This window comes from Apiotrichum porosum (assembly GCF_003942205.1).
Source record: "Apiotrichum porosum strain DSM 27194 chromosome Unknown scaffold_2, whole genome shotgun sequence".
Lineage (NCBI taxonomy): Eukaryota > Fungi > Basidiomycota > Tremellomycetes > Trichosporonales > Trichosporonaceae > Apiotrichum > Apiotrichum porosum.
Genome location: NW_021167109.1, coordinates 2,861,240 through 2,889,169, shown reverse-complemented (window position 1 = coordinate 2,889,169; position 27,930 = coordinate 2,861,240). Strand labels below are relative to the sequence as shown.

The window sequence follows — 27,930 nt, the reverse complement described above, 5'->3', positions numbered from 1 at the left end:
CTAAGAACGCGACGTCTACGTCGTATGCATCGGGTTGTAGTACACAGCCACCGCTGGGGAAGCCAATAAGAGGTCAAGATATGGGTTGGAAAGCTTGTCGAGGTTTTGTTATATGTGGTTAAGGCTGTGGTGCCTTTGGCCAGGTGGTAGGTGTGCCGCTCGGCAGCGCATGCCACTCACTTACTGTGCCCCAGAGGGTTGCGCCTCTGTGGCCGCAGCTTCAGCAGGAGGAAGGCCGCGCAAGATACCCTGGCGAACCTGTTCCCACCACTGTACCTCGGCGTCACAGACGCCGCCCTCCTCATCTTCAATGTCGCCCACGAAGCGGGCAATGTCCTTGGGCATGAGACGGCGGGGACCGGAGGAGACGGATATAATGGCGTCGACGACGCTCTTGGCAGCGTGCTCGTACAGCACCTCGGCACCTTCAGTCTTGAGGACACCGCCATGGATGGCAAAAAAGCAGATACGCAGCAACAGAAGTGCGAGGGTTCGCGACAGCATCTCCATGTCCCAGCCAGCGGGGTACGGGGGGCTGAGGTCGTCGGTGAAGAACGGGGTGGTGGTCGACGCTGTGGGGAGGCGCGGGAAGTTCCAGCCCAGAGCAGCGGCAGCCTTGCCCGCATACGCAGAACAGTTGTCAAACAGCTGCTGGACGTTGTGCGCGGCAGTATCGTTGTACGGGGCAAGGCGAGCACGGTCAAGGGTTACCTTGGCAAGCTCAATGTAGCAGTTTGGGCGGAACTCCTTGGGGGTGTTGAGAGTCACGGGGAGGTCTGCAGCTGCGGCGAGGTGCTGTGTGGCCGACGAAAGCAGAGCCCAGGCAGACTGGGCAAGCGGCGCCGGGGTGGGCGAGCGCTTGGCAAGGGTGACGTAGCGTTGAGCGCCGGCAACCTCAGTGTTGGCGAGGGTTGCAAGAATGTCGGCCTTGACCGTGGTGTCATCGGGAGGGCTGGCCCCGAGGGACTCGAGCAGCCGCTCCAGCACCTTGGCAGCCGACTCGCAGCCACGCTCGACGCCAGAGCCGGGCTGGGCCTGTGCGCGGAACATATCCCACATGATCGAATCGAGGGTGAGCAGCACCTTGATGTTGGCAAGGTCAATCTCAGCCTGGCGACCGGGAGGACCCAGACGGCTGGCCATGTCGAGCATCTCGCGCATGGCCTGCTGCTCGCCCTCACTGGGTGGCTGAGGAGGAGTCACGCTGTCCCAGAGAGTAGTGCCAATGTCAACGAGGAAGAGGGTGGTGTCGACAAGAGCATCTGGGGTCGGTGCCTTCTCGACCGAGACGTTGACCTCCTCCCGCTCAGTCTTGGTGTCCTCGCCGTCAACATCGATTTCCTCCTGCTCTGGAACGGCAGCAGTGGACGTAGTACCAGTTTCGGTATGAGCAGCAGCAGCCTCGCTGGCCGCGTCGTCGTCTTTCTTGTCGCTCAGCATCTCCACGCCGATGATCTGGGTGGTGAGGACGGGGCCCATAAGTTGCGTGGCGGCAACACGAAGCTCGCGCGCGTTCTGCGCGCCGTCTGGGCCTTGGTACTCGTCGGTAATGTCCGCAACAGCCGAGAAGGCCTGGGCGAGGTTGAAGGCCGCATCTGACTTGAAGTAGGGGCTGTCACTTCCCTGGAGTGCCCGGTTGTACAGTGCCATGGCCGACGAGTACAGGTCCATATTGGAAGGAGGGAGGAGGAACTCGGATGCGAGACGGTACTGCACGCGGGCACTGGTGAACATTAGTACCGTTCAGGAGAGCTGGTGCGACTCACAGGTTGTACATGGCATCATACGAGTTCTCGTCAAACTGCATGGCCTTTTGGTAGAGCTCGGCAGCCTTCTCGTAGAATCTCTGGGCCTTGTCGCCATCGCGATAGCGTTCACCCTTCTCCTCGTTCAGGACACCGCCGTCCATTGCCTCATCATAGGTGTCGTAGGTGGGTTCCTTGTTGCCGTTGCCTTTCTTGGAAGCACGGCCGCCGTCGCCGTCGGAGCGCCTCTTGCTGGGAAGTCTGAGGGGCATTGTTGGTGTGTTCAAAACTAACTGGATAAAGTGGACGAGAACGGAACTGAATCAGCATAAAACCAAAGTGGAGGGGTGGAGGGCGACAATGACGGAGCTACGGAGATGGTTCTGGAAGCTACACGCCTATGGCCGAGAAACATGAAATCATGAAATCGATGAAATCGAAAATCCGGATGCTGTACGCTGTCGGGCGCGCCTAACAGGAAAAGTGCGCACGGCGCAGTGCGCAGATTCCAGTTCTAGCAGTTCTGCAGTTCTGCAACTGCCACATGACTGCCCAACGCATGGACTGCTCGACTGCTGCGTGTCCAAGCATGGATGCAGGGCAAGGAAGATAAGATGCATGACTGCATGGTACTTGACGAAAGGACCGTGGATCTGTAGCTCTGTAGCTCTGTAGATCTGTGGCTTGTAGCCAGCAGTGCGCTCGAATGTGGCGGTGGTTTGTGCGAGGCGAGCGGCAGAGCAGATCAGCCCCAAATGGCCACCCACCGCTTCTGTATTTATTTATTTCGTTATTCACATCTGCATAAGGCTCGGAATGAGCAACAGTGATACAAAGAATGAAACTATCTAAAGATAGGGTTGTCCAGCGATAGGACGTTGTGTATGATGCAGAGAGGGGTCGTGGATGGTGTTGGAGATGCAGTTGAGACGCTTCAGGTAGCCTTGAGCTCGTTTTGGGTTTCGTTCTTTCTTTGTCTTTATATTTCGCAGCACTTAAGCCTCAGCCTCGAAGCTCTGGGTGCGAGTGAGCGAGGGCGAAGCGGCGGTGGACGAAAGGCGCTCCATGAGACCAGGGCGGAGCTCGGGCTTCTGCTTGATGACAAGGAGACGCTCCGAGGGGGGGACAGCGAGGGTCCAGGGGTTTGAGACCTGGGCGACCGGCTGGTAGGCCGGGCGACGGTTCTCGATGGCCTCAACCTCGGAGTAGAGCGACTGGACCGAGACCGACGAGGCGGACGAAGCGCCGTCCGAGGCCGACGAGACGAGCGACTCGGAGGAGGCAGAGCGCTGGAGCTTGAGGCTCTCGACCTCCATGCCACCGTCAAGGACACCAACACGCATCATGGCAAGGAGGTTGTGGGCAGCGTTCGAGTGGTCGTAGACACCGCCGAAGAAGGCGACGGTGGCGTCGGTACCAATAGTGCGCTTAACCAGGTTGGCGCCACCGGGGTGGTCGTCGATGAAGGACGAGACATCGTGGATGAAACCGTGGATGGCGACGAGGGCACGGGTCTTGGACTCGGTCTGGAAGTCCTCCCACGAGATAACGGGCAGGTCGTTCGAGTGCTTGGGCCACTCAATCTCCTCGCCAAACTCGGCAAGCTGCTGGAGCTTCATGGTGTACTGGCCCTTGCGGATCTCGTTGTCGGGGAACTTCTTGAGGTGCGAGGCGAGGCCAACCTTGTACATGGTCCAGATGAACCACTTGGTGGGGTCGTACTGGTACCACTTGATGGCGTTGCGGAAGTCCATGGGGAACTGGTGGTGGAAGTTGTGGTAACCCTCGCCGACAGTGACAAGCGCGGTAATGAAGTGGTCCTTGGGGGTGTGCTTGTTGTCGAAGGGGGTCTCACCAAGCCAGTGGGCAAGCGAGTTAACGCAGAAGGTCGAGTGGTGGACAAAGACGAGACGGGCGGCACCGGCGTAGAAAAGACCACCCATCCAGTCACCCCAGCCGAGACCGGCGACAAGGGTGGGCACACCGAGAGACATGGAGACGAGGAGAGTGAGGTAGTTGTTGTGCTGCCAGCGGACGCAAGGGTTCTTGCTGAGGTCCGAAATGTCGGCGACACCGATCTTGCCACGGGGCTTGACGAGCATCCAGCCAATGTGCGACCAGAAGAAGCCCTCGTGAGCCGAGTAAGGGTCAAGCTTGGTGTCGGTGTAACGGTGGTGAGCACGGTGGCCGCGCGACCACCACTTGACGGAGCCCTGGACGGCGCCGGCGCCCCAGCACAGAAGGATGTACTGGAGAGCGGGAGAGGCGTTGTAGGAGCGGTGAGCGTAGAGACGGTGGTAACCGGCGGTAATGCCAAGACCAGTCATAAAGTACCAGATGACGCTGTGAGGGATGTCAGCGTCTGTGCCACACTCACGCGTGTGCTAGATAATCCACAACACTTACGCCCAGATGATTGTAGCCCGCTGAGCAGGGACGTTCCAGATAGCCCACATCCACATGGAAGGAGGGATGGTGAGAGCTAGGAAGGAGATCCACTGGATGTTCCAGAACAGAGTCTTGGGGGTAATGGGCGGGAGCCACTTGGTGTTCTCGACCGTCCTGGTGACATAGTTGTCCGAGGGGACAAAGTCGGGCGACTCGGGGTCGTTGATGGTCAAGGGCTGCTTGGGCATGTCCACGGGGACAGCCTTGCCAGAGCCGTCGTGCTTGGCGGTGGCCGGCATGGTAGGCTGGGAAGATTGGGTGGGGGGAAGGATTCGCGGAGTGGCGGAGCCGAGCTGCGGAGCCAAGTTGTCAGACACAGTTGGTTGGAGCGGGTGGCGGTGGAGCCTGTGGGGGGAACGCCTCTGTGGGCAAGGAGCGCGGCGTCTAGTCGCGAAAGAGGGGGTGGGGGTTCGCGCTGGTGGCGACGAGGTAGGAGATGAGCTGGGGGGAGGTTGTGTTGAGAAAGACGCGTCAAGCGATGCGGTTTTATGAAGGGGTGAGCATCAATGCACCTGCCTGCACCCACGCAAGGTCCACATCCCACGAGCTTCCACCCACCTCCCAACTTTTGGGGAGATTAAGGATGGGCCCGTTTTCCTTGCCTTCGGGGCTTTCGCGGCACACTCCGACGGCCAACCTCTGGCCTCTGGCCTGCGTCGTGGGTCGCCATGGCTACGTATGGTCCACGTGCCCAGGCCCTTCACGCAGCAAAGATGAGCTTTCGCACTCTGTAGCAAATGCATACGTGCCCCGCTCCACGCCCTTTCCAGAGGCCACAGGCCAGATGTCTCCGTTACCCAGCCAGTCAGTCTTTGCCGAGTGCACAGGGTGTGGGGAAACAGGTCCTGCCAGCCAGTCGGCCAGAACGCGTTTGCATTGTCCTCCCGCCCCCCGGCCCCCACAAACCACAGTTGTTTTGATCTAGGCCCGTGGAGTGATTGCTTCGCTACCCCACGCCAGTATCCATCTTGCGACCACGGCAAGCATATGCATTCTGTCATCACATGGACAGAGAGACCAGATTTGTGCCATGCTCGGACCGAGATACGGGCTTCTCCACCCACAGACGACCGCTTGCAAAGTCGGTGCCTGAAAAGCCCCGCAACCGTTACCCACAGAGCCCGTACAGCCTCTGCCCCATGGCTCGCAGACGGCAAGTCCGTTTGTCCTCGATCCTCTACTTGAGCCTAGAGACGTCCTCCTATTGCTGCTGGGATTAATTTGCCGGACAGGCCAGAAAGAACTAAGTATCTGGCCGACAACAGCCGAAGTTTACTGTAGCTTACCGTAGTCTACTGATCTACTGTAGTCACCACACGCGGGTGATTGAGGATAACAGTCAAGTGGCCCGTCCTGGACCCACGGGGCTGGTGTCCCCACCCGGATTCCAACATGTCGTGTGTCTGCTGGCAGCTGGCTGAAGCAAGGTGAGTCTGGAGCACCACACCGTCAGTGATCAGTGGACACACAACACACACACCGCGCACACCACTCACAACACCCACTCATGGCAAGCGGTATACGCAGAATCCGCATTAGGCCCACCCATGGGTCACCCATGGCCAAACCTGATATCCTGTGTGGGATCCTGGGTGAACACCGGTCCACCGGCCACCGGTCGCCCGCCGACCCGTCGTCATTTGCCTGTTCTGAATGTCTGCCCCACACCCTCTGCCCTCTGCCTGCCCTCGGCGTCATAAGACCCCGCCCATTCCATCGCCACGCAGTACATACAGTATGTACGCAAACCCCAGGGATCCCAGCTATCCCACGCTCCTCCCTTTTTGCCTCCGGAGCCGCAGTCCCGCGGGTGTGCGGCATGTGTGGGGCGCAGATAAAAGCATTAAATGTAGGGAATACATAATAAAAAATGACTATTTGACACGTCATTTTTAATGCAAGCAGCCGTCACGTGATATTGTCGGACGTGGCCGTCGCCCCACATACGACACCCCGATCTGACACCACACAGTTTGTATGCCCGCCCAACCGATCTACCGAGCCACCCGCCCACCGGCCAGTGGTAGATGGCCGAAACACGCTTCTGACTGCAGCGTTGCTGGACTGGCCACTGGGCCATCAACTTGTGTGTGTGTGTGTGTGTGTGTGTGTGTGTGTGTGTGTGTACTGTATGCCATGCCAATGCTCAACGTTTGTTGAACCAGTTGGACCCCGTTCAGTACAATGCGTCTACTGGGCCACTGGGCTACTGGTGTGCGTCCTCCCGTTGTCAGTGTTGCTGAATAGCCGGCACATGCCGACAAAAGCAAAACCAGCCCGCGCGCCCGCGCCCCGGCCGGCCCCCCATTATATGCTCGTCGGCTTCATCCGCCGGGCCACAGCGATGGATCACACCGGCTATTTGGGCCCCGATTCTCCAGCCCACCAACCCCCACACGTCGTCGCAGGCCACCACCCACATCCCAACCCACCTTTAAGCACATCTCCCATCGTCCGTTGCTCATCCTTTCTCTCCCAATCTCCACCACATCTGCACAATGGCCTCCGACCCAAGGATCACAAACTACATCGCTGCCGGCGCTTGGGCTCTTGTACGTCATCAACTCGTTTGGCACTGTGGCCGGATTCGACCACTGAAGACTCACACGCAACACAGATCGAGCCCCAGTTCTCCGCACAGGGCAAGCAGGTCCTTTCCACACTCATCACCTTCCTTGAGGTGAGTGACATGCATGAACACTCTACCACGACTGGCAGCAGCTGATAGGCAGGATGACTGCATGCCTGCCGAGGCCCTCTTTCACCAGCAGCTCCCCGAGTCGGGTCCCGAGCGTTGGGCCGGTATCCCACCAGTTCTTGAGACCCTCAAGGCCAAGGCCAAGACCCTCGGTCTTTGGAACCTCTGGCTCTCCGGTGGCGAGTTCCAGCACCTTGCCGGTGGCAAGGGCGGCGGCCTCAGCAACCTCGAGTATGCCATCCTCGCCGAGGTTTCTGCCCACTGCACCCTCTGCCCCGAGGCAATGAACTGTTCCGCTCCCGACACTGGTAACATGGAGGTCGTCGCCCGCTTCGGCTCGCCTGCCCAGAAGGCAAAGTACCTCCAGCCTCTCCTTGATGGCAAGATCCGCTCGGCCTTCTCGATGACCGAGTACGGCAGTGCGTACTGACTGCACTTTGTGCGGGTGAAAGATTGTCTTGCTAACTGGACCTTAGTTTCGTCGTCGGACGCTTCGAACCTCAAGAACACCACTGCTCGCATCGAGGGCAACAAGGTCATCGTCAACGGCCACAAGTGGTGGATCTCGGGTGCCGGTGACCCCCGTTGCTCGCTCCATGTTCTCGTTGCCATGACCGACCCCAACAACGAGTCCAAGCACAAGCGTCACACCATCTTCTTTGTCGACCCCAAGTTGCCCGGTGTCGAGATCGTTCGTCCCATGAAGGTCTTTGGTTACGACGACGCTCCCGAGGGCCACTGCGAGGTTATCTACAAGGACGTCGTTCTTAGCCTCGACGACGTCGCAGGTGGCCCCGCCAACATCGGCCGCGGCTTTGAGATGCTCCAGGCTCGTCTCGGCCCTGGTCGTCTCCACCACTGCATGCGCGCCATCGGTGTGGCCAACCGTGCTCTCGACCTCATGCTCCTCCGCATCACCAACCCTATCCGCAAGACCTTTGGCAAGCAGCTCAAGGACCACGGCAGTGTTATTGCCGACGTCGCCAAGTCGCGTGCTGAGATTGACATGGGCCGCATGATCGTCCTTACCGCCGCCAAGCAGATTGACCTGCACAAGGCCAAGGGTGCGCTCAAGGAGATTGGTATCGCCAAGGTACGTACGAAATGCTCCAAGTCACCACACTGTACAGTGCAGCGCATGCTTTGTATTTGTAAACCGGCTACCAAGGTAGCCGCGTGCGGCATGGTGTTCACAATGGCCGCGTTCCACTGGCCAGGTGGATTGGACACTGCGAACAGAATGTGGGAGCGATCTCGCTCCCCCTTCCGCATTGTTGTTACCCCGTTGTCCGGCCGCCGTTGCTGACCATCATCTCAGTTCTCTGTCCCCGCCCTCGTTTCCGGTATCATCGACCGTGCTATTCAGGTCCACGGTGCGGAGGGTATCTCCCAGGACACCCCCCTTGCCAAGATGTGGGCTGGTAACCGCACCCTCCGCTTCGCGGACGGCCCTGATGAGGTGCACATGGCCCAGGTCGGCAAGGTCGAGATCCGCGACCGTCTCCCGTACATTCAGGACCGCCAGCTGCGCGTTCGCCGAGCCGAGGCCAAGCTTGGTGTGCGTCACCACAAGCTCTAAAAATGTTGAAGGGTTTAGGTGCGAGCCACAACAGTAGTGCGAGCCCAGCAGCAGATTCTCGGAAGTATGGGGTCCAATCTTGCCGTAGTTGATACAGCGACGACCGGTGCAGGTGATGAAAGACAAGTGTCCCAAATACCCCAGACAAGTTGGCCGCCGCTGAATCACTGGCTGGCCACTCACACATTGGTTGGCAGGCCCCGCTCGACCGGTCAACTGGCTTCAAGGGCCTTCGAAGACATAGGCTGCGGCACTGTGCAAGTGGAACGCCCCCCAATGTCGGGGCTAGGCATGAGTTGAGAGGTTGGATTTACGAAACCGATGCAATGCAGAATGTCTCGTTCTACCCAACGAGGACTGGGGGACAGATACTGCAACTGAGAACTCAAAGAGATGACCACTGCGCTGTTATCAGTTGCCAGCTCCAAGTCTGCAGCCGATCCACGCTTATCGTCGGAGTTCTGAAACGCCGTAGGTCAGACGTCAAGGATGTTCGCCGAGCCCCACGATATCTCTTGTGAGCGGCATCAGGAGTATCACTGCTCAGATACTGGTAGAGGGGAGGCGCGCCCATGGCACACGCCGGCAAAGCCTTTTCCCGTGACATGTGCTGAACCGGCACATACTTAAATCACGGGCGGGGGGCACGACGGTAGGGGTAGGCCTGGAGTGGGACCTGTTTCCTTGATTCTTCAGCATTCTTGGAGGCTCGATGGGAGCAGTGACGAGGTTGGTACCTTTGGGGTAATGTAAGCCTTGGCTGGACGAAAATGTCCCAAGCCCCATGGTATGGCGTGGCAGTAGTGTCCCGACCCTTGCGCCTGCATGTCCACACCGGCGCTGTTCTGGTGTGTATTGCCTGAGCTACGACGCCCGACATATTGTTGGCTGATAGCAACTGCTGTCCCTAGTGGCCAGTGGAGGGTCATGTTGTGGGGACGGCGCTGGGCTTGGCGAGGCGGCGTGGGTAAGAGTCATTTTCCTTACCTTCTCTATCCATGAGGCAAACGACACCCAAGCAGAGTGGCGTTCCATCTGCAACACATGCCACCGGGATGGTTGGCCGACTCGTACGCGTCACGCGTCGTGACGCGGCGTGCAGACTCCATCCCTAAATCTTCCATGGCGCTGGGTATGGTTGGATTCCGTTATAACGGCGGAGACGGTGTGGAGAGCCCCGTGGATGGTGGCGTGGAGCCGTGAGTGTGGCGCGTCGTGGGGAACGGTCGTGGGGGACCGGGTCGGAACGAAACCTAGGGATGTGTGGCGGGCGTTCCGACGACTGGTGGGTTGGGGACAACCAGTCGACGGGACCCGATGACAATGCGGGCACTAACAGGTGCGGGTATGTAAGTACTTTTTGCATGGGTGTTCCATGTGGAAGTAAACACGCCTGGAATAGACGGGACATTAGCAAATGTGGGTGAAAACATGTCGTTGCCCAGTTGCTGTTTTTTTGTTTTTACACCAGGAAAGCGGCCACTACAGAGTCACAATCATCAACTGGACACTGTCTGACCATTGACTATGCGCAGAGGCATCCATGGGCTGCCTGACTATATCCTGTGTGACTCGTTAAGCTATGTGCTATACATCAAGTGAACGAAACTGCAAAGTTATAGTTTCCGTTGTCCTCTCCAATGAGTGAGCGTCCGTTAATATTCCCCTCAGCTACCACTGTGGATAATCAGGAGTTAGGTGGTCACAGTGTCTGTTTACCACTTCCTCTAAGTCGGCCCCATCCCCGAATAGAAACAATGGCCTCTTAAATGGCCATCGTCTCATTGCCAAGGTTCGGTGACGACATGATCGAATCGGCAAAATGAACGCTTCCTTGACCTCACATCAAGATCTTGTTTCAGGCGTCCTGTCAGCCAGTGAAACGCAGCGTTATTAGAGATCTTCACACATCGCCGCTGTTCGGTCTCCGGTCCCCGAGAAGTGTACCCATGCCCCTGTAAGGTGCGGTCATATCTGGCCGTCTGCCGACTTGAAATACGCTGTTGTTGAACGGGCAGGAATAACAAGGTTCAGTATCCGGTCTCCGGTGTGCCGATCGCAACTTCCATTCGTATGGTTCAAGTCTGGGGAGAGGAAAGTACTGTACGTACATAGTATGTACGCTCGACCTCAGCGGCAACCCTCCTCTTGGTCAACCCTTCCGAATTAGGTGGAGCACAATGTCTCAGCCACGGAACCCCAGGATCGAGTAACGATTGGTTACCATGAGGCCGTTTTGCAGGTCACACGTTGTGGAGGTACGGAAACTACTGAAATTACTGGGTAGGCGCTCAAAGGCGCTCAACGTAACTCGGTTGCCGAATAGAAGCTCTGCGATTCTTGGGCCCGCGGCCCCACATCACAGTTTGCCCCTGCTCGGTCATCGCCCCAGGTACGTTAGTGAGATCAGTGATCAGTGCAAGTCCCCAGTGCGGTGGCCGGTGGCCGAACAGCATCCAGTCCATCGCCGAAAAGCCATTCTCTGTGCGCAAGGTGGCGCCGCATTACAACCAAACGACAGATGGTGTTGTAGGTATACCCAAAGGGCCAGACCTTCAGCTGGCTTGGCAAGGGGTTTATACACTTGGGATACCTGCCAGGTATATCCAGACGTTAGCGAGAGCCTAATGCCCTCACAACGTGGGGACATAGCCCGACACTCTGTGGGAGTCCTCTGGTTCTTCAGTCCCAAGCTCCGATTGCCCATGGAGATGTGCCTTGCCGCGGTATACAGCAGGCAAAGGTACGAACTTGTAAACCCGAAGTTGACCACCACGTTTCCGCTAGCATTGGATGTTGGAGGATATACGGAGGTTGTTCTAGTGTTCTACCCCACCATCTGACTTGCCTTCCAAATCTGGCTGTTGATACCGTGAGGCTAAATCGTGCTGGCATACAAGTACAGGCGGGACAGATCAGGCATACACTGGATGTTCAACATGCGAGGAAGATCAGGCATGAAGCTGAGCACAGCCATCCAACCATAAGTCGCCGTCAGCGACAAGGATAAACGTTGGCGGCGTGTTACTAGTTTAACCGCCCACAACAGACACATTGACAGCAATTTGAGCCTCTTGGCGCAACGTTTCATCCATCTAACCATTGGCCACCGGCCCAAGAGGCGAGGAGAGGCTACGGACACCTGAGCTCATTGACGGCCGCAGTGTCATGGGTGGGACACGTGACCCCACAGGACATGGATACCGCTGTTTGATTAGGCAATACTTCGGCCGCTAAAGCATTGTCGGAACGTGATGAGCGTTCCGACTGGCTACGTTTTGAGCTCTGGAACAATCACTACATGGGCACTGGGTAGTACAATGGAAGTTTGAGCGACACGCTTACCTGCTTGCCCCGGGTTGCAGATACGATCCCGAGGCGGATATTCCCACTATTGTTCGGCGGACGATTTCGGTACCAGCGCTACATCGGTGAGTAACGTATCTCCGGCTACACCTCCGAGATACATGAGTTTCGTGAGGCAGATGAGAATAGGTGGCCTCTCAAAGCTGTCTACGCTCCCCCTGTCATCCAGGATTAACGTCCACGGGTCTTTGCGAGGGGATCGACAACATTCTGCTGCCTTTTGAGTAACGGCCCATGCGAAGTCTGACCGCCAACTCTCCGCACTTCACAGTTGAGCGCCGAATCTGCCAAAATGCACTGGTCGTCTGAGCCCGCCAAGTATATGTCAAGGACTTGATGAGAATGAGCAAGTATGTTCAGGCAGAAGACACACATGAATGATGTGTTGCCAACTAGGCTGATCTCACCACCCCAATCGCAACAAGAGGTCTGTTGGGTTAACCAAATGCCCTATATTCACATTTTGTTTGGCTTCAAGAACGCAGGGCTGGTTAAAGATATCCTTCCATCGGGGACTGATTTAGAAGCAACAAAGCAGCAGACAGAATAGAATGACTCGTCATTGGAAGGAATAGCTAAACGTTCGTGTGCTCGAGCAGCCGTATGACATCGAGTCACAGGGCCTCGGCACGCTTTCGGAGATGCTACAGTCACAGATTAACTGTCATCACCAAGCAGCATGTTCATACGCCGAAGATAAACGAAGAAATAAGTGACGACATACATACGCCATTGAGGCTAACTGTTCATTTTCCGTAGATAACCAAGACGAGTGGGTTGATGGGTATCGGCGTCTGTCAGACACTGCTGTGGCCGATTTTTGACATCGATTTGCAATAACTTAACGGCCAACGGATTGTGTTCGATACATGTACCTACCCAGAACACCGGATGAACCATACTCCTAATTAGGGTTATGACCACTGGGGAACCAGCAGCGTCTCTCTGCCCGATTGTGACGGAGATTGAAACCGGTGAAAGGCAGCTGCAATGGGTGGTGATTGATAGTTCACAAGCTTCGGCCGATGGCATGCGTGACGGCACTCGCGGTGCAGCTACCACGGTATTGGACCTTGGTACAGCTAGTGCGAAGTGTGAGAAGGCATGACGGTTGCAGCTGAACCCGAGCAAAGCGCAAAGCCCGTGGGTGACCTGATTCGAAATGAGTAGAGAGCATGTGGACCTGTGTCATGTGCCACATTCACGGATCCAATCATTTCCTCGCCAGTTATGGCCACGCTACATTCCGCCATTGCATGGAGCCATACATTTCGTTCCTTTGGTACCAGAGATTGAGCACCCAGTATCTGGAACCTGCTGTCTGCGGCGATGTCCGACGCGAAAAGCAGTCGCCGTAACCAGACGCCGAAACCAGACGCCGGCCACGGCGAATGCTCATTTGACATCCCGGTGTTTGAACTAACTCGGTCTCTACATCCTTGTCTGCGCACCGATGGTGTGACACGTGTGCATGTGTTGCCGATGCCGACGGCGTTAGAGATCCTTGCTTTGGAAGCATCAATGATCCTTGATTCTGGTCACTGGATCACGGATCACTGGTGTCATCCACGTTGTCTTTTCCGTAGGCCTGAAAATACCCAATAAGCAAACACCGACCGAGGCATGGTGCGTTTCAAGGCATCATGCCTGTCCAAAATGCCCATGCTTCCCTACTGGATACACTTAATTCGCACTCAATCAACCTGCGACAGAGCACGTTTTAGGTTGCCGTTCCGGCGTTTGCTCGCGTTCTTTGGGGACGGCGTTTGAACGATTGACAATATCGAAGCACTTTGACGGACATGAGATTGGCGCTGATACGGCGTTTGAATTTCTCTGGAATCCCGTATCGGACGGTCACCACTGTTGTCCACAAAACCTAGGTGGGAGCCAGGTGCCGCATGCCGATTGACGGACGCTGTGAGGATGAGGCCGAGCCTGCTGTCCGGATCACAGCGATCAAGATTGTGAATGGCTAGGCTGTTTGGGATCGCTGTTTCTCGGAATTTCAGTTCCGAGGCCTCGCTACACCAGAACTCCTGAAAACGATGTGGTACGCTGCTCGCGGGATAGAGTACGGTGAGAGAGAATCAACCCAGCGGTTTCACCTCTATCGAGGAATGTCCGGACACGTCCCCGTTGGTTCTATCGCCAGTGCTTGAGTAACTGGATATGCCGGCGCCAAACCGCGTTGGAGCACAACTCTCCCATTTCATAGCAGCTCTGTGTGAACTGTACAGTCCTTCTTTTCATTCCTCAAGAGAGATGTGTCACAGTCTTCCTTCAGACTAACTCCCAGTGACATGAAAGGCTGAAGCTGGCCTCTCGGCCGCACTTTATTTCAACTAAGCATATGCTGCATTCCGTGATTTCGTGTCCGCTGTGGTGGGCTGCTGCCCTGCCCCCCCCCTCCCCCCCAAGTGTGTGACCTGCATACAATGCCAGGCAGTTGTGAGGGCGGCCTGGTTTTCCCGCCTCGGTCCGTGAGGAAACAATGTTTTGTACTTTGTGCAGGCGATCAGGCACGGAAGGAAAGGAAGCAACGGCGCCTTGCAGTGCGGACGGCGAAGAAGGGTGTGGGTCGGATTTGGTGTGTGCCGTTAAACGCGTCTCGATCCGCGCACTCCCGTCTTTTGCTAGTCCAGTCTTCCGCGACGCGCGACGCGTCTGTCTACTAGCACACCGCGTCTCCGGTTACCCGCACGCCATTATGGATGTGGTCTTGACACGACGACGCATACCTACCTACCTTCTGTACAGTACAGTACATCAGTGTCATCCCCGCAGTAACCATGTCAACACGCCAACCCATTCGGATCTATGTTGGCGGCATCCTCGCTATGACGCCCGTACTGGCCGCTCCAGTCAGCGAACGCGGTTTGTTCGACAGTGACAAGAATGGTGGGATGAGTAGCTCCACCAAGATCATCATCCTCATCGTTTGCGTGGTTGCCGCTATCTTCTTCCTCTCCCTGTTTATCGTATGTATCAATCTGCCACCGAGGGGACAGTAACTCATCCCCAGCACTTCTTCTCAAACTGGTTCGGCTGCGGCGGGCGGCAGCGCATGAAGGCCGGCGCAGCAATGAAGAATGCGTACAAAACGGTAAACACCCCCTCAGCTCGGCCAGCCAACCAGGTGTATTACAACAACGGTCAGGCGTACTATGAGCATCAGGCGCAACACAGCTATATGCAACAGCAGCAGTTCTACGAACAACAACAACATGAACAGCGGCAGCGAGACGAGCAAAACCAGTGGCACCAGCAGCACTACGGCTGAGCACGCTTTCGGAGGGAGGAGTTGAGTGCGGCGGTGGTTGGACATTGCACTAGCGCGCTCATGGGAGTATCTCTGTACGATTAGTGTTGAGACATGCCAATCGATGACGCAGAGATGGTCAAGCAGCAGTCACACCAGAGGACAGGCCAGGGTAGAGACGAACTACGTACTGTAGAGTTTGCCAACGAGACTACAACGAGGTCGACCGACCTGCCTCACGCCTATGGCCTAAACGTTCGCAATGCCATACTGGTGGTTCACTGTACAGTCACATGCGTTGTAAAGGTGGGTCCCAGGGCGGTGACCGTATCATGGGTGAGTGATCTCAAGATGTAGACATAGTTTGCCATTCACTTTCAAAAAGACAACACGTTATCTCTAAGCCTTTCTCTCCTCGGCCACCATCCGCTTATGGACCGCTCATGGAAGATACACGAGAAACAGCTGTCATGAGAAACCTCGATGTGCTGGACTTTGTAAGACTATACCGCTCACAGCTTAGTATGGGCAATCGGGGATCCGGGCACTCCACCTGGGCGAGAACATTTGGTCTACGTCACCATCACGGCTGTAGAGCTTCACGTCAATATGTGCCGCTTCGGCTTTTGTCAACATCAGAGTGGACTGAAGTTGACGCCTACCAGAGACAACCGAGTATCACGGTGCCGGCATGCAGTCCGCATGCCCACAATGCGTTCTCTGAGAAGCTGCAATAACCGACCTGTCTCGATAGGTGGTGGCAAGGGCCTGTCACTTTGGTACCAGTGCGCAGAGATTACAGCTCGAGACGACTGGCAGCCTTTGCCACTTCAAGACCTCTTCGGTGGTTGATGTGGGTGCCATGTACTTCAGTAAAACGGTCTCTGCATATCCCGTTCACGTTACTTCCACAATGAGCAACCAGACTCATCGAGGATGCGTTTCAAGCCCTTCGGTCGCTTGTTGGGTACGAGAGCCAGAGCTGTGGGGTAATGTTCCCTGTCATTGTGTCAGTCTCACACCGGACCATCTACAGGGCACAGAATCGCTCGTGCACTCACGGCTCCTCCATCCACACGTGATGAGGGATACCTGCGGCCTCGAGCTTTGCCGCAAGATTCTGCAACGCCGCCTCGTCGGGCACCTGTCATCAGTACGAGGGCCAGAGACGCAGCCAACATACGTACCTCCAAGACAGCCTTACGCATTACCTCCCATCCACGGCCATCCTCGCCGGACAGGTACCTCTTCATGTCGACGTGGTCCGCATATCGGTGCTGAACGGCCGATGCAGCATGCGCCGCTTGCGCCATCATGGGCCCAAGAGGCCAACCTAGAGACTGCGAACCGTCAGATCTTTTAAATTTATTGCGCTGCACAAGAACTCACTGTCACCAAGTCCCGGCGCAGGATGATCTGCATAACGAGGCCTGTAGGCTTCGCCTGGTCGAGAGCCGCAGCCTGGGTGGAGGCAGAGGCGTTGGAATCAGGTGTCGCCTGGGTCGAGCTGACGACACTTTCCAAGGGGGCTTTGCTGGACGAAGAGGCTGTCATCGAACTCATTGTGCACCTGGCGAGTGCGCGAAGGGGCAGCGTACGGCGGTGGAGATACATTGGGCAGTCTGTAAACGCGGAGGATGATCGGTTCGTCAACAAAGCGGTGGATTTTGCGGACACGGGTCAATGTCCGTGTTTTTGCCCCCCGTGATGACGTTTGCTGACAAGCTTGCGAGGTCAATCTGTCATCTCTTTCCCTCTCTCCAACCAACCCCCAATCATGTCCGACAAAGAGACTCTTCTCGGAATGGGCTTTGCCCCCGAGCGCATCGAATGTAGGTAAAATCCGGGCTGTCGCTCTTTCAGGCGGCATGTGGGCCCATACGGAGGGAGGGAAGGTGTTGACATCAACAACAGGGGCGCTTCGTGCGACGAAGCGTGCCGGCCTACAGCCCGCCATGGACCACATTCTCGAGAATGCCGACAAGCCTGTCCCCGAGGTTGGTGACGAGGATGTGGAGGAGCCTGTCCCCGAAGGTGCCGAGGCCAAGTCCATCAAGTGTTCCGAATGCGGCAAGGTCTTCCGCTCCCAAGCCACCGCCGGCTTCCACGCCGAGCGCACGGGTCACGAAGAGTTCGAGGAGAGCACCGAGGAGGTGAGTATTGCCAGTTCGCAAGTGAGAAAGGAATTCACAGACGTGTGTTGGTTGTCACCTATTGATGACGCACCTTCCTTACCCCCTTTCGATGACGCGAGGCAGACGGTCCATAACGAGCGCTGACGCGGCCAGATCAAGCCTCTCACCGAGGAGGAGAAGAAGGAAAAGCTCGCCGAGCTCCGCGAGAAGCTTGCCGCCAAGCGTGCAGCGCAGAGCAAAGAGAACGAGAAGGATCAGCGCGCCAACGAGATGATCCGCCGCAAGGCCGGTCAAGACCAAGGTGCCATCAAGGAGCAGATGCAGGCCAAGGAGCTCGCCAAGGACGCTGAGAGGAAGAGGCAGGGTGCGTAGCGTGGATTCGATGGAAGCTGACTATAACAGAGAAGCTCGAGGACCAGCGTGCGCGTGCTGCCGTCAAGGCTCAAATTGAAGTGGGTTTGAACTGTCGCCCAGACACTGACCTCGTCAGGCGGACAAGCGCGAGCGCGCTGAGAAGGCCGCCCGCGAGAAGGCTGCCCGTGACGGCGCCCCTATGCCCGTTGCCGCTGCCCCCGCCGCCGCTGCTCGCCCTGCTGCTGGCAAGTCCAGCGACAACCCGGAGACGCGCCTGCAGATCCGTCTCCACGTCGGCGGCGCCCCCCTCGTCAAGACTTTCCCCAGCGACAACACCCTTGTCGACGTTGCCGAGTTTGTTGCCAGCCAGAACCTGGCCTACACCGTGGACTCGGTCACGTTTGCGTCCACTTTCCCGCGTAAGACATTCAGCCGCGACGAAATGCGCAAAACGCTCAAGGACAACGGCCTCACGCCCAGTGCGGTTCTTATGGCCAACTCGACTTAGGCGGCTCAAATGGGGAAATAATGTATTGGGATGAAGTCATAACACCTTTCGTACGGGCCTGTGAAGCCCGTGATTCCGCCAGTTTGTGCATACTACATGGCCTTTATGCATGTCCTCTTCGGCGACAACGGGGCCGGTGATCCCAATGAGAGTGGTTTTGCCGTGCGACACATTCGACAGGTGCCCAGCCACCAAGACGCCGCATGCCGCCGCGTCATTGGGACGCGGAGATACCGAGATTACGAGCTTGCGAGCTGTGTTCTGCCCACCGGCAACCACCCCACCGGCCACCGAACCCCCTTTTAAACATGTAGTAGTGGGGTTACAAACTGCCGTCTCTACTGTCTTCTTGACGCTTGCATCGGCATCCCCACCCGCCATGCCAGATGCCCCTTATACGGCCACCGTGGCCTTCCTCGAGACGCTCTCGTTAGCGGGCATCGATACAGTCTTCGTCAACCCGGGTTCTGACCATCCGTCTTTCCTTGAGGCTATGGCCGCTGCCAATGCTGGACACGGGCGTAAGGATGGACCGCCGCTACCCAAGTTTATCTCGGTTACGCATGAGATGGTGTGAGTATATGTACGAGTGATGCTCTCGGAACCGGCTGACCAGCTTCACAGTGCTCTCTCTGCCGCCCAGGGATACTACCAAGCGACTGGGAGGATGGCAGCGTGAGCTACTACAAACAAACAGTCGGCAGCTAACATCTCATAGTTGCATCCTCCATGTTGATTGCGGACTCCTCAATGCTGGTGGTGCCATCCATAATCTTGCGCGCTCGCGGTGTCCCGTCCTTGTCTTCTCGGGAATGTCGTCACTTACTCTCGAGGGCGAGCTCACCGGGTCGCGCACAGAGTTTATCAATTGGGTCCAGGACGTTCATGACATGCCTGGCATTGTGCGCAACTATAGCAAGTACAGCTATGAGTTCCGCACGGGACGAAATGTCTCTCAGGTCACCATGCGTGAGTTTGGGTCGCTGGTTGCGATGGCTCGTTGTGCTGACGCACAGGTGCCATTCAACTGGCCATGAGCGAGCCGCGCGGACCGGTCTACCTGTTTGGCGCTCGCGAGGTTCTGGAGGAAACGATTCCTGTGCCTGAGACAGAGCTCCAGCTCGACCACTGGTCACCGGTCCAGTCCAGCGGCCTCGTCCCCGGACAGGTGTCTGAGATCGTTGAGCAGCTCATCCAAGCGCAGTCGCCACTCGTAATCACCTCCTGGGTGGGGAACGACTGTCGGGCGTCGGCAGGGTTGCTGGCCATGTGCGAGACCTTGTCCATCCCAATCCTTGACTCGGCGCCATTTGCCCTCAACTGCCCCGCCGAGCACCCCCTGTACCTTGGTTCCCACTGGTCGGGTATGGGTCAGCATTCAGCCCTCGCCAATGCAGATCTTGTGGTCATTGTCGACTCTGATGTGCCGTACATTCCCATCGGAAATCGCCCTAACGCCAATGCCACCATCATCCACATCGATTGCGACCCGCTCAAGAATGCCATGCCACTCTTCTACGTGCCCGCCAAGTACAAGTACCGTGTCAAGAGTGCGGTGGCGTTTGAACAGATCAACCAGGCCCTGGCCGCTAGGGCATCTAATACCGAGCTCAAGGCTCGGTCGGCGCAGAGGAAAACTGCTGTTGAGGAGCTTACCGCAAACCGAAGGCAGGCCCTCGACAAGGCGCGTACCCCGTCGGGCACTGGAAATGCCGACATTTCGGCGGTCGGTCTGTACGCCCTAGGCAAGCTCCTACCGAGAAACACGTTTGTGCTTTCTGAGGCAATCTCAAAGTGAGTTGCTCTGATTGATCAATATAATTATATTACAGTCACTCACAATACAGCTATGCACCTGTCATCGACCACCTGGGTATCACCGAGTCACAACGCTTCTGTACTTCTGGAGCCAGCTCGCTGGGATGGCATGGCGGCGCTGCCGTCGGAGCCAAGATTGGTCTCCAATCAAAGGCCAAGGTCGTCAGTGGACCCGGTCTTGACGCCGATACGTTCGTGTGTGCTGTCACTGGCGACGGGTCGTTCATGTTTTCTGTCCCCAGTACAGTCCATCATTTCTCGTCCAAGAACAAGGCGCCATTCCTCACCATCGTCCTGTCCAATGGCGGGTGGAAGTCGCCCAAGTTGTCAGCCGAGCTGGTGCATCCCAACGGCTTTGCAGCACAGGCAACGGCCTCACAAGTCGGCGTCAGCTTCGGCGACACTCTGGATGACAGGCCTGATTACAGCAGCATTGCGGTTGCCGCAGCAGGCGGACCGAACCGCGCCTTCGGTGCACGTGTGGTTTGTGGTTCCCCGGATATGGAGGCGGTCTTCAAGCAGGCCATCGAGGCCGTGCGGTCAGGAAAGAGTGCGGTGGTTGAACTGCTCCTCCCTCAGATCTGAGAGGCTCAGAGCTCGTTGTACTAAGCAATACGAATGAATGTTATGGCATACGACTCCTATGGTCAATCCATTGAGGTAGCGGCACTCGGAAGTAGGTCACCTGTGGAACGAGAATCTGGCTGCCCGCAACCAGATGTGACTGTGTACCACAAAAGTACATACCTATATACAGATGTCGCCTACCATTTGCCTAGCTGTGGTCATGTCACAGGAGGAACTTCCAGCTACATATGTCGCAATGCAATTCGTCGTTGGAGATCATAACGGCCATTAATGCATACATATCTCACCCATATGGCGAACTGGTTGTCATGCTCCGCTGGCTGGCGGGCTGGCGGTCGGACCACTGATTCCGTGGATCCGAGCAGAATAAACGCATTAGCTACGTCGGTTAGCATCTCCGGTGGCCGTAGTGTGTTTCTTAAGATAGGAGTGCCAGGACCAGATGGATAGGGTAGCTGCAGGGGTTCTCAAGACGCCTGGCGACGATGCCAGACTGAGGAATCAACTGGAGGAACAAGGTGGTAGCAGGCCTGGAGATGGCCGGACGACTGGGCAGTCCTGCTGCAGCACCCCTTCCTCAGTTGCCCAGAGGTACAACCGGGTGAATCGGAGCAATCCCCATCCACCTGCCCCATGGCAGGAATGCGTCTATACACCTGTGCATAGACAGTGCCGCGCGCTGCGAAACTCAAAAGTCACGGAAGGTCGGTAAAGCCGATATCGGAGCTGGTGCCACGGTCGGTCCGTGGCTGTCGTCTCTGCTCAGATACACTTTCATGGACAGAAATAGGCTTTAGTATGCAGGTAAATAGTTGAACAAGCATAGACTGGACATGGGTATGGTCGCAAGAACGAGTTGCATCGTCCCACTGTACATCCTATTCAAACCTGCTGAACGCGCTAACCCTGCCAGCTGACAGGGAGCATTTACCTATATTGCCTACTTCTTCATCACCGAGGACACACCCGAGGGAACCACTGCGCGACTACGCCGTGACGAACATCTCGGGGCCGTAGTGATGTCTAGTTGCCGGCGGTCGACTTGCGGTCCTTGAGGACAGTGTTACCCTGCTTCCTGACAGCGTCCAGCCATCCCTGGGTGACACGGCTCTCGCTGAGAGGCATGCGGGAGCTCTCAAGCTTGCCATCACGGATACAGCGGGCGACCTCGTCCGCCTCGTAGTGCATGCCACCACCGGCGTGGACAGTGTGCTTGAACGTGGTCTTCTCCTTGATCGAGCCGGGCTCACCACCGGAGTGAGGCACGATGCTAAAGCTCTCCGGGCGCCAGGGAGGGTCTTGACATCAGCTCACGCATCGCAAACTGTCACTCACAGTCAATGACAAGGTCAGCCTCCTGGCAAGTAATAACAGCGGTAGCCTCGCTAAGGCCACTGGCAGTCATATCCGTAAGGCAGCGAGCCTCAGCAAAGCCCTTCCACTCGACGATCCAGTGGCTCATGGCGTCAACTCCCGAACGCTCGTAGATCCGCTGGTATGACGACACGACCTGGGGGTCTTTGTCCTTGTTGTCCGGATGCTGGTGCAGAGCGAGCATGCACCAGACAGAGGGGTACGGCCCCTGGTCAAGGAGCGAGCCACCACCCTGCTCGGGGTCAATCATGCGGTTGTCGTCGGGACGAGCTGCTTGGTTAGGCCACCTCGTCTATACATTTATATTGACAACTCACTGTCAGGCTCAAAGTTCATGGAGAAGTCGGCAAACATGCGCTTCACCTGGCCAAGCTTGCCAGACTTGAGTACATCCTGGACGGCATAGGCGATGGGGTGGAAACGCGTCCAAACGGCCTCCATAAGGAAGACCTTCTTCTCCTTGGCAATTGCAATGAGCTCGTCCAGCTCAGCGAGGTCAAAGGTGAACGGCTTCTCGCAGAGGACATGCTTGCCAGCAAGGAGGGCAGCCTTGGCGTTGGCATGGTGGAAGGTGTGAGGTGTGCCAATGTAGACGGCGTCGACATTCTGGTATCGGTCAGCATCGCCTTGAGTGGACGGGCAAGGTAGTGCCCATTACTCACTGCATCAGCAAACACGTCATCATACGAGCCACAAGGCTTGGCGTCATCGAGCACGCCGTTCTTGACACCCCAAGCACTGACACCCTCGGATGCCTTGAGCTTGTCGATGAACTTCTGAGCGCCAGCGACGCTGCGCGACCCGACTGCGGTGATCTTGTGGGTGACGTCCGACACGTCGCGGGTGCTTGGGTCAACAAGGAGGTCCTGACGTCAGCGAACATGCGGAGTCCCCAACGACCCACCTCGCTGAAGCGGGTGGAGATGCCACCAGTGGCGATGATTCCCCAGCGGAGAGTGGAGGGAGTTGTAGAAGCCATGGTGAGGATAAGGACAGAGAGTTGTTGGGGGGGGGGAAGACACTCGCTCGGTTGTCGCACGCTGTAGTATATAATGTAGCTAATCTCTTGTCCGCTCTCTCAATGTCGCGCAGCTCGCCGCGGCCACTGCAAACGCGCCAAGTCCGATTCGGCCAAAGCGGCGTGTGCGGGCCGGACGTCGCAGTTCGGCAGGTTTCCAGTATCAGCACTACCAAAATGCACCGAGGCCACGTCCATCAATATAACACATCATTACATTATAATCTGTTTGCCACGTGGTTGAAAAATAATCCCGGCCGGCATCATTCTCGCGTGGCCAGTTGTGGCGCATGGCACCCCCGGCGCGTGTTTGGTTCGTTTCCACCATTGTTGCCTCACACCATCGATCACCTTGTATCTTGGACTTCTGCCGTCAACAACACCATCCACAGCGCGCATTATGCGCGCTACGTAGTTCGTCCCCGACATGATACCCCGACAGGACGTACGCCGCCCTTCCTCAGGCCTCGCACGTCTCTCGACGCCGTCCCTAACGACAGCGACGTCCCGTACCTCCTCGATGATCTCGGCCCCGGACAGCGCGTTTGCTCAGACAACTATTGTCGCCCGGCGGTCACCACCACCCCTGATCGACTTGGAAGATGTCATGCCAGTTCCTCCAAAACGTCCACTGGCGTTGGAGGCCGGCGCTGGCGTGACCCCCACTGATAAGCTGCGGGCACTCCTTCGACAAATGGAGAGCGAAGCGCGTGCAGCCCGACCATCAGAGCCCGACCATATCCCTCCTCCTCAAAGCAAATACAGAGAACATGTACCTTCAACCATTCCTATCCGTTCCCCACCGTCTGACGAAGATGTCGACGAATACTCCCCGCCATCTCCTCCGCCAAGAATCGCAAACCCTTACCTCTACTCTCGACGAGCAATGGAGCGCCGGGATGTCGACGATGATCCTCATTCTCCTGAGCAGCCTCGTCGGTTGCCATCTCGTGCTATCGCACTTCGCGCTGCGACTGCTGCGGCTGCCGCTGAAGTGCAAGCTGGTCCAAGCCGCGACATGGCGCCCACGCCGCTTGAGACCTTCATCGCATCCCATCCAACCGCAACGCTGCAGTCCGTCGAGCCGTCGACATCGCGTCGTCACGCCGAGTCCGGTCCAAGGCCGCCATCGCCAAAGGGAAAGGAGCGCGCCGAATACTTAGACGAGTCGGAGATCGAGTCTCAGGCTGATGCCGAGGAACTCTCGCCTCCAAGACGACGCGCCGTGTTGCCCCCTCGCCATGTGGAGTCAGCATACGAAAATGAAGAGTTGCAGTACGAGGAACGGTCACCCCCACGTCGCCGTCTGCCCCTTCAACGGTCCATCGAGGCGCCAGACACCTCTGCAGCATTCGCAGCGGGCGTACACGGTCTCGAAGAGGCCGACGAGCTTGACCTAGACGACTCGAGTATGGTGCCATGGCATGACGAGTCCGTTGACTCGCTCAACAGTGGACTAGGAGAGGAGCCTCTTGCAGAGGAACTTTCATATTCGCGCACCCGCGAGTTTGCTGCGTCTGCTACCCCGAGGGCATCGTTTGCGACAGCGCCAAGCAGTCGAACAGTTCGCGCCAGCCCCAGTCCTGCCGACACCAGCCTCCCTCCTCTCCCGGACCCAGAGAGCTCCGAAGAAGAGGACAATACCGCCTTGCGTGCCCGGGCAGAAATGTTTCGCCGTTCACCTCGCGAGTCGCTGGAGGGGTGGTCGCAATCTCATAACTCGTCTGTCTCCTCTCGTGATCGTACCGCCTTTACGGACGCGCACAGCTCGACACGCCAGTCGCCCAAAGAATTGACACGCTTCGAGTCTGCTCGCAATACCTCGTCGTATGATTCAATTCGCGAATCTGTGCGATATGACGGTGCCGTTTTGGAAGCGGAGTATGACCAGTCAGCCCGGTCTTTGCGGTCCCAGTCGTCGTCTAGGTCTCTCCGCGACTCACATGGACACGCCGCATCGCTTCGCAACTCGGTATCCAGAGAGACGGTGCAGCAGAATGGCGACACAAACCACAGCTTCCAGCATCCCTCGCCACCGCGCACGTCACCCAAAGCTTCGATTCATCAGTCAACTGCATCTTCCCCACGTGGGGTGGCCCTCAATACCAGCCGTGGCTCTCCGAAGAGTGCTTTCTCCGACGGTGATTCTCACGCGAACGGGGACTCGGACGCTTTCGCCCAGCAGAGCACCCCCGAGTCGGCTCGATCTCGGCGGCTACGCGAGTCCCGAGAAGCGAGACTGCGGAACTCCATCTCGCCGCCGACGCGCACTTCAGCCTCCGTCCGCTGGGAAGATGATGAGACCGCACCTGCTGTGACTGTCGATGCGTCTCCGCCCGCTGCTCGGTGGTCATCGGACACCAGCATGCAGACCATTGAGCTCAGTCCTCCCAAGGAGCCTCTGCGAGAGATGGCTGCCCCATCGCAGGGTACAAACCTCACATCCACTTCTGCCGTTTCGACACCGGTCCGTGCGCCAGCTCCTCCGGCGCCAAAGACGCCTCGTCTACCTGGCGCCTGGGGAACACCTTTGCCGCCACGAGCACCCGTCGCCAAGCCCACACCGGAAACTCCTCGCACCCCGGCGGTCGTGCCCACTCCCGACCTGGTAGGCATGCCGACGCCGAAGCCGCCTGGAGCATGGCGTACTCCAGCTCCGGCTCCCGCCACAGCAAGCCCTGTGACTCCCGTCGCCCCATCGACAGTTGGCCCTGTTGGACCGACACCACGTCCCCCGGGGTCGTGGTACACCCCAACGGCCCACCATCGAGGCACAGTTCCGTTCAAGTTCTCGGGGTTGCGCAACGAGGTGCACCCTGATGACAGTATGAGCTCGGCTGGCAGCTTACACGACAGCATTGGTGATGTTTCAATTCATCGTCTTCGCCCCAGCCCAAAACGCTCCCCCGTGCGTCAGAACACTACTTCTCCCAAAACGTCTCCTGGTGTTCTCGCACCAGTGTACCGCTCACCAAAGCGATCCCCCCGATGGTCTCCTCTCTCTCGCCCAACATTCCCCGTCCCGCCTTCCCCTCTTCCTACAACGCCTACCAAGTCGTCGCAATCACAAGATGTCGATTTCGACCCAGACATGTCGTGGACGACGCGCCTAAAGCGCGCAGTCATGTCTCCTGTCAAGCGTCCACCACCATCCACTGCCTTTACCGATGCGCAAAGTGCTCTGGACGCTGCCTCGCTCGCGTCAGCCCAGGCTCGCTCTCGAGTGGAGGCCGCCCAGCGTGCATGGGCATCTGCCCTTGCTGCCGTCCCCGCCGACCCCCAGCCTCAACCGATGGCACCACGCGTCGTCGTCGAAGTGGCTCGTAAGGGATACTCGTGGGGCGTGTTCATGTTCTGGGCAGTGCTCGAGCTGCTGCTCCTGTGGGGCGTGTTTAGAGTGACCCTCGATTACGCGACCTCCACCCGTCTCCTGGCCGCCATTGACCCGTTCCACCCCCAGCTCGGTAGCTATGCGCTGGGCATTCCACTCCCCGCAGCGCTTGAAGCCTTTGCCACACGCCGTGCAGGGCCTGCGAACCTCTTTGACCTGCTAGACTCTCTTGGGCTCGGTCTCGGTCTTGGCTCACCTCCTCATTGGGCTCCCCCATCCTAGCTAGTTGTCGGACACACCTGCAGTGTACTGTAGTGTATACGGTATAACGATAGCCATTTGTACTTGCTACTTTTCTTCTTGCACCTGGATATGCACGTAGCTTTCTTGCTCGCCGTGATGTCCCCATTCAGTGAAATTGATCAAATATTGAAACTAAGCAACACTTGCATTCACCACTTCCATTTGGTCTCCAGGCGGTACTGATCATCCCCCACGATCTCGCGGTACCTGTTATGACTATGATACTCAGCGCCACTGACCATAGCAGCTAGAGGGCCGGCTCGGTGTTGGCTACTCCAAACCCGGAAGTTCGACATTTTACTGGCAACGTCCACCTTGTCAATGTTCGGCAGGCGACCAAACTGGTCTTCACCGACAATGGTAAACTTGATGGCCGGGTGCCACTCGAGCAAGTCGTTTAGTCCATGCAGTTGAAGGGGGAGGAGGGGCTGCAGACTGCCATGCGGACGGCTACGATCGGGGTAGATGATGACCATTTCACGGAGCGTGTTCGGTAAAGCAGTAGGTGAGCAGGGCAGGACAAGAGTGGCTGTACCCGGCCTCGCCTTGACTGTCGTGTTGGACGGGGGTGTGCCAGATCCTGTGGTCGGGAAGTATTCGACGCAGCCTGTCCCAAACTCTAGACGAAACACGACACGTTCCACCGTGTCGGGTAACGTGTGGACGTAGGCGACCCTTGTTTGACGGGAAATGGGGATGAAGGCAATAAGCTGGCGTGCCGGCGGCAGCCGTTGCGGAAACTGCATCAAGAAGGGGACAAGGGGCTGGAGGTTTGTCCGGACAACTTGAACGTTCTTGCCGTGCCAGGTGTCCAGCTTGGGTTTAGGCGCCGGCTTTGTAGCTCGGACGCTGCCGCGCCTTACGCCGACAACCTTGATACTGGGAGAGGAGGGCTTATGCGTCAGACCCATGTCCACTACGTTGACCCGTGGCATGAGGTGGTCCGGAAGAACGCCCTTCTGGTATGAGCACGGCAGCTTGTTGCCTGCAGGCGTCCCAGGGACTCGATTCCATTCATTGAACACGACGTGGGTGGCGAAGATGGCGTCCACCTTTGTGCGCAAGGCGCGAGAGGTTGCCCGCAAAGCGCTAAGGGTTTCGTCAGACGAGTAGTAGAGGATAGAGTCGAGAATGTGGGGGAACATCTCCCAGTCGACCAGGATGCGTGGGTCATCCATGATCTCTGTCAGGTGAGTAGAGGGGAGGCGCTGAGTGCAGGGGAGCGTTGGTGACTTTAAAAGACCAGTAAAGTGATATCGGGCTCCACTCACTCTTACTGATGGCGCGGCAAATCCTGCCACAAGCACAGCCTGTCATCAGTTCACCTTCATACACAGAGTACTGCCGAGCTTGACGTGGGCAAGTGATGGCATCAATGTACAGTGGCGCCAATCAATGAACTA

General features: G+C 57.3%; 10 protein-coding genes across 10 annotated transcripts; 5 read left to right on the top strand and 5 right to left on the bottom strand.

Moving 5' to 3' along the window:
* Positions 1-180: 180 nt before the first annotated feature.
* EHS24_005145 (uncharacterized protein) lies at positions 181-2,017 on the bottom strand (the record flags this gene model as incomplete). Its single annotated transcript, XM_028620680.1, has 2 exons — positions 181-1,723; positions 1,767-2,017. The coding sequence occupies 2 exons, from the start codon at positions 2,015-2,017 to the stop codon at positions 181-183; spliced, it is 1,794 nt and encodes a 597-aa protein (XP_028479652.1).
* A 723-nt stretch (positions 2,018-2,740) lies between these two features.
* EHS24_005144 (uncharacterized protein) lies at positions 2,741-4,432 on the bottom strand (the record flags this gene model as incomplete). The annotated part of the gene is made up of 2 exons (XM_028620679.1): positions 2,741-4,088; positions 4,152-4,432. The coding sequence occupies 2 exons, from the start codon at positions 4,430-4,432 to the stop codon at positions 2,741-2,743; spliced, it is 1,629 nt and encodes a 542-aa protein (XP_028479651.1).
* Positions 4,433-6,691: 2,259 nt separating this feature from the next.
* On the top strand, positions 6,692-8,470 carry EHS24_005143 (uncharacterized protein; the record flags this gene model as incomplete). Its single annotated transcript, XM_028620678.1, has 5 exons — positions 6,692-6,745; positions 6,811-6,873; positions 6,926-7,310; positions 7,368-7,984; positions 8,210-8,470. The coding sequence occupies 5 exons, from the start codon at positions 6,692-6,694 to the stop codon at positions 8,468-8,470; spliced, it is 1,380 nt and encodes a 459-aa protein (XP_028479650.1).
* Positions 8,471-14,628: 6,158 nt separating this feature from the next.
* EHS24_005142 (uncharacterized protein) lies at positions 14,629-15,119 on the top strand (the record flags this gene model as incomplete). The annotated part of the gene is made up of 2 exons (XM_028620677.1): positions 14,629-14,817; positions 14,862-15,119. 2 exons carry the CDS (start codon positions 14,629-14,631, stop codon positions 15,117-15,119), a joined length of 447 nt encoding a protein of 148 aa, XP_028479649.1.
* Positions 15,120-16,000: 881 nt separating this feature from the next.
* Positions 16,001-16,661, bottom strand: EHS24_005141 (uncharacterized protein; the record flags this gene model as incomplete). The annotated part of the gene is made up of 4 exons (XM_028620676.1): positions 16,001-16,097; positions 16,160-16,242; positions 16,286-16,438; positions 16,488-16,661. 4 exons carry the CDS (start codon positions 16,659-16,661, stop codon positions 16,001-16,003), a joined length of 507 nt encoding a protein of 168 aa, XP_028479648.1.
* A 214-nt stretch (positions 16,662-16,875) lies between these two features.
* On the top strand, positions 16,876-18,095 carry EHS24_005140 (uncharacterized protein; the record flags this gene model as incomplete). Its single annotated transcript, XM_028620675.1, has 5 exons — positions 16,876-16,930; positions 17,013-17,251; positions 17,387-17,597; positions 17,636-17,685; positions 17,724-18,095. The coding sequence occupies 5 exons, from the start codon at positions 16,876-16,878 to the stop codon at positions 18,093-18,095; spliced, it is 927 nt and encodes a 308-aa protein (XP_028479647.1).
* A 379-nt stretch (positions 18,096-18,474) lies between these two features.
* Positions 18,475-20,498, top strand: EHS24_005139 (uncharacterized protein; the record flags this gene model as incomplete). The annotated part of the gene is made up of 5 exons (XM_028620674.1): positions 18,475-18,668; positions 18,720-18,770; positions 18,814-19,064; positions 19,112-19,889; positions 19,943-20,498. 5 exons carry the CDS (start codon positions 18,475-18,477, stop codon positions 20,496-20,498), a joined length of 1,830 nt encoding a protein of 609 aa, XP_028479646.1.
* Positions 20,499-21,524: 1,026 nt separating this feature from the next.
* Positions 21,525-22,854, bottom strand: EHS24_005138 (uncharacterized protein; the record flags this gene model as incomplete). The annotated part of the gene is made up of 5 exons (XM_028620673.1): positions 21,525-21,799; positions 21,837-22,145; positions 22,193-22,481; positions 22,538-22,741; positions 22,780-22,854. 5 exons carry the CDS (start codon positions 22,852-22,854, stop codon positions 21,525-21,527), a joined length of 1,152 nt encoding a protein of 383 aa, XP_028479645.1.
* A 466-nt stretch (positions 22,855-23,320) lies between these two features.
* EHS24_005137 (uncharacterized protein) lies at positions 23,321-26,506 on the top strand (the record flags this gene model as incomplete). Its single annotated transcript, XM_028620672.1, has 1 exon — positions 23,321-26,506. One exon carries the CDS (start codon positions 23,321-23,323, stop codon positions 26,504-26,506), a length of 3,186 nt encoding a protein of 1,061 aa, XP_028479644.1.
* Positions 26,507-26,752: 246 nt separating this feature from the next.
* On the bottom strand, positions 26,753-27,705 carry EHS24_005136 (uncharacterized protein; the record flags this gene model as incomplete). Its single annotated transcript, XM_028620671.1, has 2 exons — positions 26,753-26,761; positions 26,842-27,705. The coding sequence occupies 2 exons, from the start codon at positions 27,703-27,705 to the stop codon at positions 26,753-26,755; spliced, it is 873 nt and encodes a 290-aa protein (XP_028479643.1).
* Between the last annotated feature and the right edge of the window lie 225 nt (positions 27,706-27,930).